At 41.9% G+C, this 15,462-nt stretch overlaps 1 protein-coding gene across 2 annotated transcripts in view; it reads left to right on the top strand.

Annotated features, from left to right (window-relative positions):
* prkdc (protein kinase, DNA-activated, catalytic subunit) overlaps positions 1-15,462 on the top strand; it is a 422,427-nt gene that overhangs the window by 241,515 nt on the left and 165,450 nt on the right. For both annotated transcript variants that reach the window (XM_030079770.1, XM_030079769.1), the window contains exons 48-57: positions 1,366-1,482; positions 1,584-1,727; positions 6,568-6,719; positions 7,638-7,769; positions 8,709-8,820; positions 11,157-11,281; positions 12,095-12,244; positions 13,042-13,215; positions 14,893-14,991; positions 15,077-15,287. In XM_030079770.1, coding sequence (XP_029935630.1) covers positions 1,366-1,482; positions 1,584-1,727; positions 6,568-6,719; positions 7,638-7,769; positions 8,709-8,820; positions 11,157-11,281; positions 12,095-12,244; positions 13,042-13,215; positions 14,893-14,991; positions 15,077-15,287 — 1,416 coding nt within the window. The remainder of the gene's footprint in view (positions 1-1,365; positions 1,483-1,583; positions 1,728-6,567; positions 6,720-7,637; positions 7,770-8,708; positions 8,821-11,156; positions 11,282-12,094; positions 12,245-13,041; positions 13,216-14,892; positions 14,992-15,076; positions 15,288-15,462) is intronic.

The raw sequence follows: 15,462 nt of genomic DNA, 5'->3' as shown, positions 1-15,462 counted from the left end.
AATAGCGTCCTCCACTCCCACCTTCTCCTGGTACGCAAACTGCAGAGGGTCGAGGGCATGGCTCACCTGCGGCCTCAGATGGTGTAGCAGCAGCCGCTCCATGGTCTTCATCACATGTGACGTCAGGGCGACTGGCCTGAAGTCGTTCAGCTCTGCAGGACGTGGCTTCTTTGGGACTGGGACGATGCATGATGTTTTCCACCGCAGTGGGACCCTCCCCTGCTCCAGGCTCAGATTGAAGATGTGCTGCAGAGGGTCTCCCAGCTCTGACGCGCAGGCCTTCAGCAGTCGTGGGGATACTCCATCTGGACCTGCAGCTTTGCTGGGGCGAAGCCTCCTCAGCTCTCCACACACCTGGGCTGCTGTGATTGTAGGCAGGGAGGGGGTCTCCTCATCGCGTCTGTCCACTTGTAGCGGGGGGAGGGGAGCAGATGAGGGTGTGGGGGGCAGGGTGATCAGAGGTGAGAGTGAGATGGGGTGGTCAAACCTGTTGAAGAAGTTGTTCAACTCGTTCGCCCTCCCCCCATCCCCCTCAATGGTGGCCCCCTGCCTGGATCTGCAGCCGGTGATGATCTTCATCCCGTCCCACACCTCCCTCATGCTGTTGTTCTGCATCTTCTGCTCCAACTTCCTTCTGTATTGCTCCTTTGCCTCCCTGAGCTGGACTCTGAGTTCCCGCTGCACGCGTTTCAGCTCCTGCTTATCACCGGCTTTGAAGGCCTTCTTCTTCTGGTTCAGGAGGCCTTTGATGTGACTGGTGATCCAGGGCTTGTTGTTTGCATAGCAGCACACCGTTCTTACAGGAACAACAACGTCCATACAGAAGTTAATGTAGTCAGTGGTGCAGTCTACAACCCCCTCGATGTTCCCGCTGTGCGACCTCTGCAGTACATCCCAGTCAGTAGTGCCAAAGCAGTCTCTCAGAGTGTGCTCTGCCTCAGGAGACCATTTCCTGAATGACCGTGTGGTTGTGGGTAGTCTCCTCACCTTTGGTTTGTAGTGAGGCTGAAGCAGAACTAGATTATGGTCAGCTTTTCCCAGTGCAGGCAGTGGGGTGGCCCTGTATACTATTGCAATTGATTCACATTTTAGGTACCTGCCAGCCAGCGTTGTAATGGAGGACCAGCGTAGGGGAGTCTCAACCACATAAAAAAGTACATATAAAAAGTTCTACTGCTGGTAGTATTTTTATTTTCAAAACAGTCAACATTTCTTAAACGGCAGCCCAGGCTGAAAAATTCATGCTACACATCATCAAACTCAGCTGTGGGTTAATTGAAATGCTATTTGCCGCTGACTGAAATAATAGATTTTTCAAAATATGTTAACTACCCTTTCACATGCTGCCCTGTCTCTCTGAAACAGGGAAACACACCAGACCTTCCTGCATGGATGACGTTTCTCCATGGAAAACTCATGAATCCAGCCACAGCACTGAATATTAGACTCTTCATCACAAAGCTGGTCATCAACACAGAGGAGGTAACGGCTTCCATTCCTCCTCATACCATACCAGTCACCAGTCTTCTCTAATAAAATGAACTTCTTTGGCAGGCCCAACCTTTGTTGTTTTTACCTCATAGGTTTTTCGGCCATATGCCAAGCATTGGCTCGGACCGCTGCTGCAGCTTGTGGTCTCTGGAAACAATGGAGGAGAGGGCATTCATTTCATGGTGGTGGACATTGTGGTCACTATGCTCTCTTGGACCAGCGTGGCCAGCCCAAAGGTTGCTCATTTTCCCATTTCTAAGATTAGTTAGACTCCAAGAAAATATCTGCAGCACTGTCTTGTTATGTCCTACATGCATCTTTGAGCTGAAGCATTTATGTGATGGACCATGCCAACATGCAGCCATCAGATTTCATGAACTGACCATAAAAAGACATATGGCTTGTCAGATTCTTTTTTAAACAATCAATGAATATTTATTTCCTCTCTGTCATACCATATATCCCACAAGGAATTGCATGACACATATTATTCACTTCGAGGACACATGATATTAGACAGAACAACAAACCTGTAGAGTTTTCTTGAACTTAGTGCTGTGTCTAGGTAGTCTATAAAAGCCAAAATTTTTTTATCAGACAAAAAAAAATCATTTAATTTAATCATACCTGCAGAATTATCAAGAGTGGCTTTTCCTGCTCATTTTACACAGGCACACTTTAAATTTATGTGGACACACATCTGTGGGCAGGAGATGAGTGGCACATAATTTCATGTTGACATTACACTGTTATACTAATACCAGTTACTGACACACCAGCCATGTTTATTCACAATTAAAAATGCAATTGTGACACAATTCTCTCTGAATCTACACTGAACACTGAATTTGTATTAGGAATCTAACTGATGTTTTGATTTGAATTCATGCAGCATTCACAAGCATTAGGTAGGTAGGTAGCAATGGTTTTCAAAGTGAGGAAAATGAGGAATAGTTGAATTGTTTGATTTGCTAGTAATTGTTACAATACAAGATTTTTGAAGGTTCAATATGCAAAATTGTCAAGGTTCAACCAAAGTGAGGACTGCCCAGACTCAACTGACAAAAAACGTGGACCAAGCACACAATTTAATAGTTGACTGCCCATGGTTTTAAACATTATTAAAATGCAAACAATTTAATACTTAACACAAACCAATATATCTTTTCATATCAAGGTCCCCACAGGAAGATCACTTTAAATAGAGATCTGCAGCTTAATAAACGTCAGTTTGGGGATCTGTAAACACACTAGGGCTGGTTGATGTACCCACAAATCAATATTAACAATAATAATAATAATACTAGTGTGTGTGTGTGTGTGTGTGTGTGTGTGTGTGTGTGTGTTTTAAAAAAAAAAATTCTCCACTCACATCATTGGGTGGTCATGTGTCTCCTTCAAGCTCCTGTGTCTCCTTCAAGCTGGGATCCTCTACTACTGCTCTCTTCTGGACAGAGATCTCAGATGTTGTTCCTAGAATCAGCTCCCAGGTTGGGGGTCACGACCCCAAGAACTCCGATTACCACTGGCACCACTGTTGCACTCTCTCCCCACATCTTCTCTAGCCCCACTCTCAGCCCTATGATGTGCTTTACTGTCTCGGGGCATCTTTGCACAGCCTGCACCTGGAGTCCTGCCTGGTATGGTATACCCCGGTTTCTATGGATCTTGTGCCACTTTTGCTATCTGTCAATGGTACATACCATGCAGGGGCTTGTCCCACAATGATAGTGCCTCTTCCTTCTCCTCATTGGGCTTCTGCTGCTTGAGGTATTCACTTAGCAGGTCATCACTGGGGGCCATCTTCCTGATGTATTCCTGAGTCTTTATTTCATCCTGGATGGTGGCTTTGACGCTCACCATTCCTTGGCCTCCCTCCTTCCTCTTAGTGTACAGCTTGAAGGTGCTGGACTTGGGGTGAAACCCTCCATGCATTGTGAGGAGCTTCCTTGTCTTGATATTGGTAGCCTCTATCTCTTCTTGTGGCCAGGATATTATACCAAAGGGGTATCTGATCATCGGTATGGTGTAGGTGTTGGTGGCTTGAATCTTGTTCTGTCCATTCAGCTGACTTTTCAGGATCTCCCTTACTCTAAGGAGGTATTTGGTTGTGGCTGACCTCCTTTCAGCCTCCTTATGGTTTCCATGAGGAGCCTGCAAGGAGTCCAGTACAAGACCTCTGCAAACTACAACCTCGCTTGATACATACATCTCTTGATGCACTTGGACCCATCATCAGTGAAGTACCTGGGGTCATTGGGGGTTTCGGGTCTCTCAACTTCAGACCCTCTCACCCAGGCGACCTGGCCGTGAGTGATCAATTCCCAGCCTGTGTCCAAGAGGCATTAGTCCACTGCTTGTCCCTTGTAATCCACAGCCATCTTCAGGCCTTCTCCACAGCTTCTGAGGCTCTGCTGATGGCTTTCTTTTTGCATGCTCCAGTGATACCCTGGAGGCTGTAGGCCTTGCATAGTGACCTTCCCACAAAGCCCCTGCTCCCAAATTTAATGGGCATGCACTGTGCCTGCCACCCCCGTCTGTGGCATTCCTCCACCAGCTCTACATACTTATCCATTTTCCTTTCGCTAGCCTCCTCCACCCTCCTAGGGCACTGTAAGCTCAAGCATGACGACCTGTTTGGATGTTTCAGAGAACAGCACAATGACTGGCCTGAGGCTTGTCTCTGTGATGGTTTCCAGAAATTTGAGTTGTTTCCCTAGGTCCAGCCTCATCTGCCAGTTGCACACTGTTCCCAGGAGGCCTGCTTGGGCTTTTGCTTGGGAATTGGGATGTTCTCCTGCTCAAACGAATGTAATCTGGCATTTTGATGGTTGGAGGTGCTTGCTCTGGTCGATAGTGCCGCAGATGGACTTTGCAACTGCCTTCAGCACCTGTTTGTGGTGCCAACGGTAGTGGCCTTCACCAACTGCTTTGGGACAGCTACTGAGATTGTGCTCCAGAGTTCTTCTTCCTTGGCACAAGGCGCATGCTGGTGTTTTAGTCTTACCCCAACAGAAGAGGTTAGATGGGCTGGGCAGGATGGCATACAGTAACTGGATGAGAAACTTGATACAGTAAAGTTCAGCCTTCCACAGCTCGGCCCTGTCGGCTCTTTCTGTCCATTGTTTGTTCCCATCTAGTCAGTGTGCCCTGTTGTCTCATTCCCACCATTTGGCTTGTACGCTTGCCTTTTAGATTGCTGTAGCCGGTTGTCGAAATGCTACCCAATCCTGCACGGCCAATTGCCACAGATCCCACCAGTGCTCTGTGGCGAAGCCTTGACTCCACCTGGTCCACTGCCTCGTGTGCCCTCCACTTTCTCGTGGTCCTCACCTCGATGCCAGCCTATGAAACTTTTGGAATGCTGGATTCCTTGAACTGGAGCACCTCCCTCGTTCAGCTAACCTTGAACTCTTCACAGAGGCTGCTGATAGGGAGCGTCAGCTTGTTCATGTTGCTGTAGAGGGCAATGCTGCTCAAGCTTTTGGGCAGTCCCAAATACGTTCGGAGGTGGCTGATAACCCTCTTCTCAAACCTTTCCACGGTGGAGAGTGGAAGTTCATATGCCAGCAGTGTCCACATTCAAAATGCTGAATTTTTTTTTTTTACTTTACCTATGTAAATATTTTTACAACTTCAACAAACTAGGTCTTTTCAGCTATTCACAGGCACATAGCACACTTCCACTCTAATATCCATTTTAATGTGCAGAGTAAGTCCAAAGTAGTCCTGTCTACAGTCAAGCACAGTCCACACTACACTTTCTGCACTTCCATGAGGTCTTTTATTGGCAAAGAACCACATCCATATGTCTGCTCAGGTTTTGACAGTGGTGATGATGTAAAAGTGCTTGATAGATAGATAGATAGATAGATACACTACTCACAAAAAGTTAGGGATATTTGGCTTTTGGGTGAAATTTATGGAAAATGTAAAATATTCACGCTACAGTGATATATCATGAAAGTAGGGCATTTAAGTAGAAGCATACACTGGTGATTTCCTCATCTCAAACAATTTCTTGAAACAAAAGCCAACAACCGTGGTGGATATACCACAACAAAAAATGTCAGTGTCAGTAACTTGTCATGTGCCCTTGAGCATCAATTACAGCTTGACAACGACGTCTCATGCTGTTCACAAGTCGAGCTATTGTCTGCTGAAGCATGGCATCCCACTCTTCTTGAAGGGCGGCCCTCAGGACATTGAGGTTCTGGGGTACAGAGCTCCGAGCCTCTACACGGCGACTCAGCTGATCCCATAGGTTTTCTATGGGATTCAGGTCTGAGAAAGTGCAGACCACTCCATTTGAGGTACCCCAGTCTCCAGCAGCTGTTCCCTGATGATACGACCTCGATGAGCTGGAGCATCAAACACCTGATATGAATTTTGCCGTTAAACTCCTTGTTAGAGAACAGCAACTTGTGCAAAAAGTACTGAAACATAGAACAGTTGGACATGTGCATTCAAAAGTTTACAGGTCACATTAAGTTCACCTGTAAAGGTTATAATGCATTTTAGGTTCATCCTGAAATTTCACCCGAAAGCCGAATATCCCTAACTTTTTGTGAGTAGTGTATATACTTTATTGATCCCAATCAGGGAATTCTCGAAATTGCTGAGACAGAACTTACCTGTGGTGAAGGGGATGATGGTGGAGAATAAGGGGGCTATGCTGTCATCATGACATATAATAGAAAAACTGCCATGTCAGAGTGCAGCTGCAGCTGTAGAGTGAGACGACTTTTTTTTAGAGTCAAGTGTTGAGTGCTAATATTCACTGCTACAACAGTGGACAGACAAGTCGCAAACATTGTAAAGAGATGTTATTTACAGGATCTGGCTAGTGCAGACAGTTTATTTTTGCCACCAAAAGTTTAAATGAGAGGAGCAGAATCAAGTGATTTTGATGAAATGGCACTATTTTTAGCATAGATGCAGTATTTTTCAGAACTGTCTTGTTCTTCTCTCTCTAAAACTTCTTATCTGAAAATAAAAAAATTTACACAAATGAACTTTATTATCCCACAGAAATGTTACTGCTTATCATTGTATCAGTGGTATTTCTTGTGTCAGGGCAACCCCAGAGATGAAGTGCTGGCCAACCGGCTGCTGGAGTTCCTGATGAAGCACAGCTTCCACCCCAAGAGGGCAGTTTTCCGCCACAACCTGGAGATCATCCGCACTCTAGTAGAGTGCTGGAAAGACTGTTTGCATGTACCTTACAGGTAATATTACATACTTGAAAGATTGATTTGTGTCTGACACAATCTGCAGCATAATGGAAATGACTCTGGACGAAATCCTGAAATCCATCTGCATAGAAAATCCAGGAAAAAAGCCTGTATGGGTCTGCAGGACAAGAGTCAGCTGTTCTTCACTTTGAAGACATCCTGTCACATTTAACTAAAAACAATTGGTGACTGATTTTGTGTGTGTGTGTGTGTGTTTTCAATTATGTCAGCCTCCATCATCAAATTGAACCAAAGAATCATTTAAAATCATTATTTTAAACATATAGTTCAAATCTATGAAACTCTCAAGGCTTAAACGTCACATAGAGACTCAACAACTGCTAAAGTTGAGTCTCTATGTGCCTGTTAAACGCTCAACACATAACTGCTTAATTTTTGCAGCGACTGTTTATCTCTAATATCTCACTTCTGTTACAAAAATTACACATTTTGTTACTGTGAATATGTGGTCATTAGGGTTGCAGAGGGGTGGCATTTCTGGAAAGTTTCTGGAAACTTTCCATGGGAAGTTAAGCTGGGGAATTTGGGAAATTTTGTATTGTTGCAGACATGTGGGCAAACTAATAAAAATTTTAAAAATGACATTTTTGATTTATTTGAGTGGTTACCCTTGAATGTTTGTTTATTTATATTTCATCTTTTTATCTTTTACCTGTTTTTATATGGATCAATAGCTTTTGTTTTTATCTGCTTTTTGAATATTGATGGCATCTAGTGAGGAAAGCAAAGTAAGAATTTTACTGGATTATTGTATGGATAACTTACTTCCATGTCCATATGACAATATAGCCTTTGAATGTTTAATGTGAATGGCTTTTGAAATATATTTAATTTAAATAAAATGGATCCTGTTCTGTCTTAATTTTTTTTTTTTGTCCTTTGTCTTTGTAGTGTGATATATCAGCATTTTTGTAGCAGCAACCCGAACAGTAAAGACAACTCTGTTGGACTTCAGCTGCTGGGAATCATCCTGGCCAATGGATTTCCAGCTCATGATGCCTCGTGTGGAATTGAATATGAGAAGTAAAAAACAAAAAAGTATTTTTGTTTCATAAATACATTGTAAAACAACAGCCATGTTAATTTCAGTTTCATAAACACATGGTAAAACAATATGTTGATTTAATTTCAAAAATACTTAGAACAAAATACAAGGAACATGTTTGCTGCGTGGTTCATATATTGCTAAATGAAAACTGTTTGCATATAGCTAAATGGCCACACACACTGTCACTTGCTTTTGAATCCAGTTTTATTCATTCATGTCATTCGATTTCCAAAAAACATACTAACCATTTCCATTTAAGTTGATGTTAAACAGTAACCCAAAGTTGTACAGTTTACACTCAAGCTTATTCTCCTCTGAATAGGCATTCTGTGATTGTCTGAAGTTAAATATGTGCTGAATCCTTTTTTTCACTTGATGTACCTAACACTGGCTAGATTTCTGTTATTAGCGATGTTGTTACATGTTGTTAATGAAAGATTAGCTGCATAAAGGCTGACACAAAAACAGGAAAGAGAACTAAACAGGACAGACTCTTTTCAATCAATCAATCTTTACTTATATAGCGTCAAATCACAACAGAAGTTATCTCATGACGCTTTACAGGTAGAGCAGGTAAAGACCACGCTCTACGAATTACAGTAGAAAGGAAAACAAAGAAACCCAACAGATTCCCTCCTGAGCATGCTCTTGGCAACAGTGGCAAGGTAAAACTCCCCTATAATGGGAAGAACCAGACGGTCATCTACCTCTACCAGTTGGGTGGGGAGGGGAGAGAGAGAGAGACAAAGAGACAGAGACAGAAAACAGAAACAGAAACAGCAGGGTCTCCTGAACATTCTTTTGACTGTGACTTCTTTTAAATATGTGTGCTTGTAGCTCAAATATGTGAAACCAATTCGAAAAGTTATTTTTGCCTCTTCATGTTGTGTTTGTGTTTCTACATATTTTGTCAGGTACATCCACTCTCTCACCAACAACCTGTCCTTCACACGATATAAAGAAGTTTACTCTGCTGCTGCTGAAATTATTGGCCTCATGCTGAACAACATGACTGAGAGGAATGACGTATGAAACTGTCTTAGTCTGGTTGCAAAACATTTATACTGCATTAGGGGTGATTTATAAGTTTGTGGCCTAAGTTAGAGGGAGTCTGCTTTAGGAAACCAAACCAAACAACATAGTCCCCTCAAACATTTGAATAGTTAGTCCAATGATCATGGAGCGTATCCCTATTGTGTAGAAGCTGTTATTTTGGCCCCCCAGGAGGGAGTCCACAGCATCAAAATTTCAATCCCTGAGCTCCTTTTTAATCTTTGAGAAGAGGTAGCAGTCAGAGGGTGCCAGTTCGGAACAATAGGTCGTTCACCGACAGCAGTCCCTCTTCATCCCAGAAATTGTTGTCATCACCTTACCTACTGATGGCACCATCTTGCTTTCCTGGCAGACAGAGAACCCATATGTTTTTGCCTCTAGATTTGTGTCTTATCTCTGTTTGGATGTGATGGAGCCAGGTCTCGTCCACACTCATTGATCGCCCGAGAAAACTGTTGGGATCTGCCTCATGCCTGCTTCTGATTAGGTCCAAAAAGCTTTGGAACCCATTGAGTTTGTTGCAGATTACTGCCTGGATGCATTCCTGGGAAATACTCAGCTCAATGGCAGTGCCACACTTAGTTACTCGTCAGTCTGCCATGACAGTATCATGGATCTTGTCAGGGGTCCCCTGTGTGATGACAGTCCCAGGCCTTCCAGGACACATTCACCTTCCAACCTCTCCCTGCCATGTTTGAATTCAGCAGCCAACATCTTTATCATGCTGTATGAAGGGGCATCCTCTCTTAGTGGCAACCATGGTCCTCATGGACCTCCTTGGAAGTTTAGCCCTTGAGACTCAGGTAGCAGATGACTAAACGATGGCTGACGGTTTCCATTTTTTGAGGAACCACTCATTTTAAAATTGTAAAAAAGAGAAAAACAACTTCAAAATTAATAACTGCACTTTTTGTGTAGTCATTGAACATGTTGAACCGCACACAAATTCAGAGAAAACTGTATAGCTCATCTCCTTCCAACTGAGGCCATTAATTTATCAGTGACCCCTTATACACTCCTGATCAAAATCTTTAGACCAGTTGAGAAATTGCAAGAATTTACATTTTGCACTGTTGGATCTTAAGAAGGTTCTAAGTAGAGCTTCAAAATGCAAAAAGAAGAAATGGGAGTGAGACAAAAAACAAAACAAAACAAAAAATTGAGTAAGCAATTTATTGCAAACAGCCATTAAACTGAAATAGGCTGTTCATCAGCTGATCACTCCCATTTCTTCTTTTTGCATTTTGAAGCTCTACTTAGAACCTTCTTAAGATCCAACAGTGCAAAATGTAAATTCTTTGAATTTTTCAACTTGTCTTAAAATTTTGATCAGTAGTGTATATATTCATGTCTGAGTAAAACACAGTGGAGCATAATGGAAAATGGAAAAAAATGGATATTTCATTGGAAAAAAGAAACAAGTTATCAAGTTATCTGTTGACTCATTTACAAATGCATAGTGTAGGGCAGACCGGGGTTGGTTGTCACACTTTTTACTCTTCTGTGAAATGCTTCTGAACTTCTGAACTTATTTAACCCCATTAAAACTACCACAAGAAGTTAAAAAAAAAATCAATGACCTTAACTGAGCCTACATGTCCAACATTTATTTAACCAAGTAACTTGAACTACCATGAGAAAGTTGATGTTTTATGTGCAGCAAATATTCGAGAACAAAATGGACTACCACATCAATATCAAATACCGATGATCTGAACAGCTGACCATTTCTGGTAGTGTATGTCTTTATCTAGCAAATCCTGTGCCTCAATCAGAATCACATGAATCATAGTTCCGACAAATGTATGCCCCTGTCACACATGTAACAACCAACCCCCGAAGCAGTGAGACAACCATCCCCAACTGACAACATGACAACCAGTTTAAGCTAGCTGCCACATGGCTTAAGCTTGTTAGCTAAAAGTTGACTCAAATCAAAGCAATTACCTTCAACTTTTCAATAGGTGTTCGATTTTTAAATGACTAATAACCTACAAGCTTTTAATACAAAAACAATACACCAACATAAAAAATTACTCTGGCCCATAAAAATTACAGAATATCTCCTGACCTGAATGTTTTCTGTGTGCTACACAAAATGACCAGTGCAAAATGAACAGGAGGTCAGGCCAACTCTTTCATATCAACATCATGTCACAGCGCCCTTTAGTGTGGCTGTAATAAGCAGTGTGACAACCAACCCCGGTCTCCCCTACTAGCAACAGTTCCTGTCTTTATATATGTTATTTGTAGTATTATGTATCTACCATAACAATTTTTTTCTGCTTCACGTCTCATTGTTCTTTCAGCATGCTCACGCACTGCTCGGTCTTGCTGCAAACAAGATAACAGATTTGAAGAAAAAAGACATGGATGACAAGTTCATAATTTGCTTGAGTAAAGTGTCCAAGCACTTTCCTCCTTTTATGGACCGGTGAGTGTTTATAGTTTGCTGTATTTGTAAGATTCAAGTTTTATGGATCAGCTGTATCTGTTTCATCATATGTTGGTCCTTCAAACAACACATCTCAGACACCACTGGCCTATTTTTTAGCTTGTAGGGATAATGCATTTTGGCATTGTGCAGTGTTTTATAACATTGCACTGATCAGCCTTATTGAGGTGTTTTAGTCAGAGGGTACAGTTTGAAAAGAGGTCAAAACGGCTACCCAAGTGTCGCAAATTAGCCATGTAGGAAAAAAGGAAAATTCACTAAGACCTAACTAAGACTTGATTGAAATGCAGACTTTAAAGGGTTGAACAAAAATATGGCATTAACTGTTTAGGAATTACAGACAGTTTTATACATTGCCTCCCCATTTTCAGAGGCTAAAGAGTCATTGGGCACTTGACTAAAAAGCAGTTTCATGGCCAGGTGTGGCCTATTTCCTCATAATTCTATGACAAATTAAGGAAGTAAAAGGTATGGAGTTCATTCCAAGTGTTTACATGTGCAAAATGGTTGACAATGTATAAAAATATGACAATGCCATATTTTTGTTCAACCCTTTAAATTAAAGCTGAAAGTCTGCACTTCACAGTCACGTCTTGATTACTCCATTTCAAATCCACTGTGGTGGTGTACAAGGGCAAAATTATGGATATTTTATCACTGCCCAAATACTTATGGACCTAACTGTAAGTTCAGGTACCAGGAGCTAAAGTACCAGTAACTTGTGGAAATGTCAATCAATATGTACAATCTGTGTGTATCTTAATTGTTTTTATTTTTATTTTTATTTTTCAGCTTTGTCAGTTCTGTGCTCTTCCTTCTACCAAAGTTACATGGCATCTTGAAAACTCATTGTCTGGAGTGCGTGCTGAGCCGAGCAGATGTCATCCCCAACATCTTTTTCCAGCTCAAGTCCAAAGGCTTCCTCCAGATGCTGGGCCACAGGTCAGCCCTGACCACAGCTTCTGTTTTACATGGATGCCATGGCACGCATTCACTTTGGGTTTCTTTCTATTACCACATTAAAGTGATAGTTCGGATTCTTCGGGGGATTTGCTGGTTCATGAGAGTGTAATACATCCACCAAGTTTGGTCCATTAAATCATTACCTGTTGAGGGATGCACAACACGTTTGTTTTACATTCACTTTTTTTTTTTTTTTTTTTTTTTTAAAAGAGGTGTGTGGGGGGGGGGGAACACAGATGAACACATCTTGATCATGTTAATTGTTTATCACAGCAAAACAGCTCGCCATGGACCATAGCAGGCACTTAAATCATGACAAGATTTTGATGCTCTTAGCAATGTCACCCAGAGGGGGCTCATGTATTGCTTTTGTCTTCACTTAAGTCAGCACTAGATGTAGAATATGTCCATTATTGCATGTGGGTCCAATGGGATAGGAAAGTTTGACCAACTGCTGTTGCCATTTTGAAAAAAGGCTGGCACGCCGCCACCACGGTGCAAGTTTGTGTTGGCTGAATATCTAGTTTTGTTCCCAAAATACAGTATCTGTCAACACATCTACCAAAGTTACCAAAGCAGCTATGCTGCGCCACTATTGTTGAAGGTCTATGTCAATGTTATAAACTTCACATCCTTTGAATTAGCAGAACTTGGAGATGTGGGACATTCTTCTCTTACCTTTTAATTATTTTTCTTTACATAAAAACACCTAAGCTATCAGAAAACATTTAGTCATGCTGAGAATTTTGCTATACACATTCCCTCTTTGTATGCAGGGATGAAGCAAGACAAAGAGTTTGTTTAGACATCATCCGCAAGATTGTTGCTCTCCTGACTCCAGTTGAACTTCAGGAAGTCCTGGGAGGTGTGACAGCCTTCATATCCCACAGCTCACCAGTGTGCAGAGAAAGGATGTATGATATTCTCATGTGGATCGTGGACAACTACAGGTGAACCATGGTCTTTTTGGCTGTTTCTCAAACAACAGTGGTGGAAAAAAGTTTTCGGACACCCTTAAAATTTTACACAATCTCAAATATTATCATGAAATATTTGTGGAATTTTTTTTTTGTGTTTCAAAAGGTGTGGCTGCATTAGACAGATACAAACAAATACAAATCCTAATTTGTCAAGAACTAAATTCTTGACAAATTCTTCTGACCACAGAATCTTCTTCCAGTTCCTGGCTGTCCAGTTCTTGTGTGCCTGGGCCCAACAACACCGGGATAGCCTCTGTCTCTCATTGATCAGGGGCTTCTTGATAGCCTTGTAGGACCTTAAGCAATCATCTAAAAGTCGGCCACGTACACTGCGGGTGGAACACTGGACACCAGTTTGGTTTGACCACTGCTGCTGAAGCTCCTGTGATGTCATTCGGTGGTTTTGCCTGCACATGCGGATCAGGATGCGGTCATTTCTTGCTGAAGAAACCCTTGGACGCCCAGATCTTCATCCAACTGCTGAAGGACTGCATCTGCACTACCTGGCTATCTGGCGGCAGCTATACCCTTCAACTTTCAAATGTGCTGGCTTTATATAGACACGAAGCTTGGCAACATAAATTATGTCTTTTAATGAAAAGAACGACCTTCATCACTGGTACCAAAAATGACCCACTACCCAAAAATTCTTATGTGTTTTTATGGAACCAATCAATTTTAAGTTTTGAATGGCTTTTTTAGGATTTTTTTAGTATTTTGGCTGTGACTGTGCTAAAAGAAATTGCACTTGAAGACCTAAGAGTGATTCTTAATGCAGCATTTCACAAATGCATGGGGTGTCCGAAAACTTTTTTCCACCACTGTAGGTTTCTTGTAATAGTAATAATTGGTCTTAATCACCACAGCTCCACCACCACCATCATCTGTTATTTCTTGCCTTGCTGGGAAGTGGGGGCTGATACGTCATCATGTCAGTTAGTTGGTCAGCAGTTAGGTCCAGAGGGGCATATTACCAAATCTGACCCTTTGACCTTCCTTCTAAGGTCACCACAAGGCCAAATAGTCACATTTCCAAATCTGTCCCGTTGATGGCCATGAAATTTTGTGACATCTGGCGATATCCTCTAGACAACATTAATGTTGCCTAGAGGATGAAGTCCGTCTTTGGATGACCCTATGACCTTTCCTCTTGCTCCATTGGCAGGCAGAATGTTTAATCATGCACATTAATGCCTCAACTAATTTAGTATTGCCATGAAATTTGGCTATAACTTTAATATTGGGTAGTTAATGGTACTTGTCAACTTTGGGTATTTCAATTACCTCTTCTCTCATGCTACCAGCAGAAATGCAGGTACATCACAGTATCCCTGATCACATTTTGATCAACAAACATGGAGCACTGTCATAAGTGGCATTACAATAAAATCTACAAATTTGTTTTCAGGTCATTGCTGTATATAGTATCCCATATAACACTTTTTCACATCTACAGGTTGACTCCATTACTTTTACATGACATTAGTCAATGCCAAAAAACATTTTCATGATTACACAGACTTAAAAGTTCATTTTTACATTTGTGTAAATTATTTTTGTTAATAGAGTTTATCATTCCTGGAGGAAATGACTGCTCTGAAGTGATCTTTGTTGCCAAAGCAGGCCTGAAGGATTTTTGTTTTACAGTGATGTGGACAGCATGGCTGACAGCACCTCACTGCAGGTTTTGAATGCAGCTAAAGAAACTCTTCTTCAGGGACTAACTGAAGAACATGAAGGCTTGCAGTAAGTTCTGATGGATTTTCTCACTTTACTGTTAAACATAAAGCCGTGTCTGAATAAATGGTTCATCGTCTGTTTGTGACTTCAGGCTTTATGTTCATAACTTCTGGAGTCAAGAGAAGCGCCTTCCAGCGGCAACCTTGGAGCGAATGTTGATGGTGCTTGGCTCTCTCTACTCCTGTCAGATTGAAAGACGTTACTTAAGCCTGGCTACCAACCTGCTGTTGGAGATGACCAGCCAGAGTCCAGACTTCTCACGTAACATGTTTGAGTATCCACTGTCCGAATGTACCTTCCAGGTATTTTGAAAACTGAATGGGTTAAGTTTTTCACCCTGCTAATTTTCCTTCAATCAGTGGTTAATCTGACAACCTGAACCTATGTTGATTACAGGTGTAATGATTCTCTAAATCCATAGTTTGGTAAATCCATAGATTTTTGAGCAACAGTTCGGTTCATACCTAGGCTATTTTG

The sequence above is a fragment of the Myripristis murdjan genome, chromosome 20, assembly GCF_902150065.1.
Source record: "Myripristis murdjan chromosome 20, fMyrMur1.1, whole genome shotgun sequence".
NCBI lineage: Eukaryota > Metazoa > Chordata > Actinopteri > Holocentriformes > Holocentridae > Myripristis > Myripristis murdjan.
The sequence above is the reverse complement of the archived record's forward strand: the minus strand, read 5'-3'. Positions and strand labels throughout refer to the sequence as shown.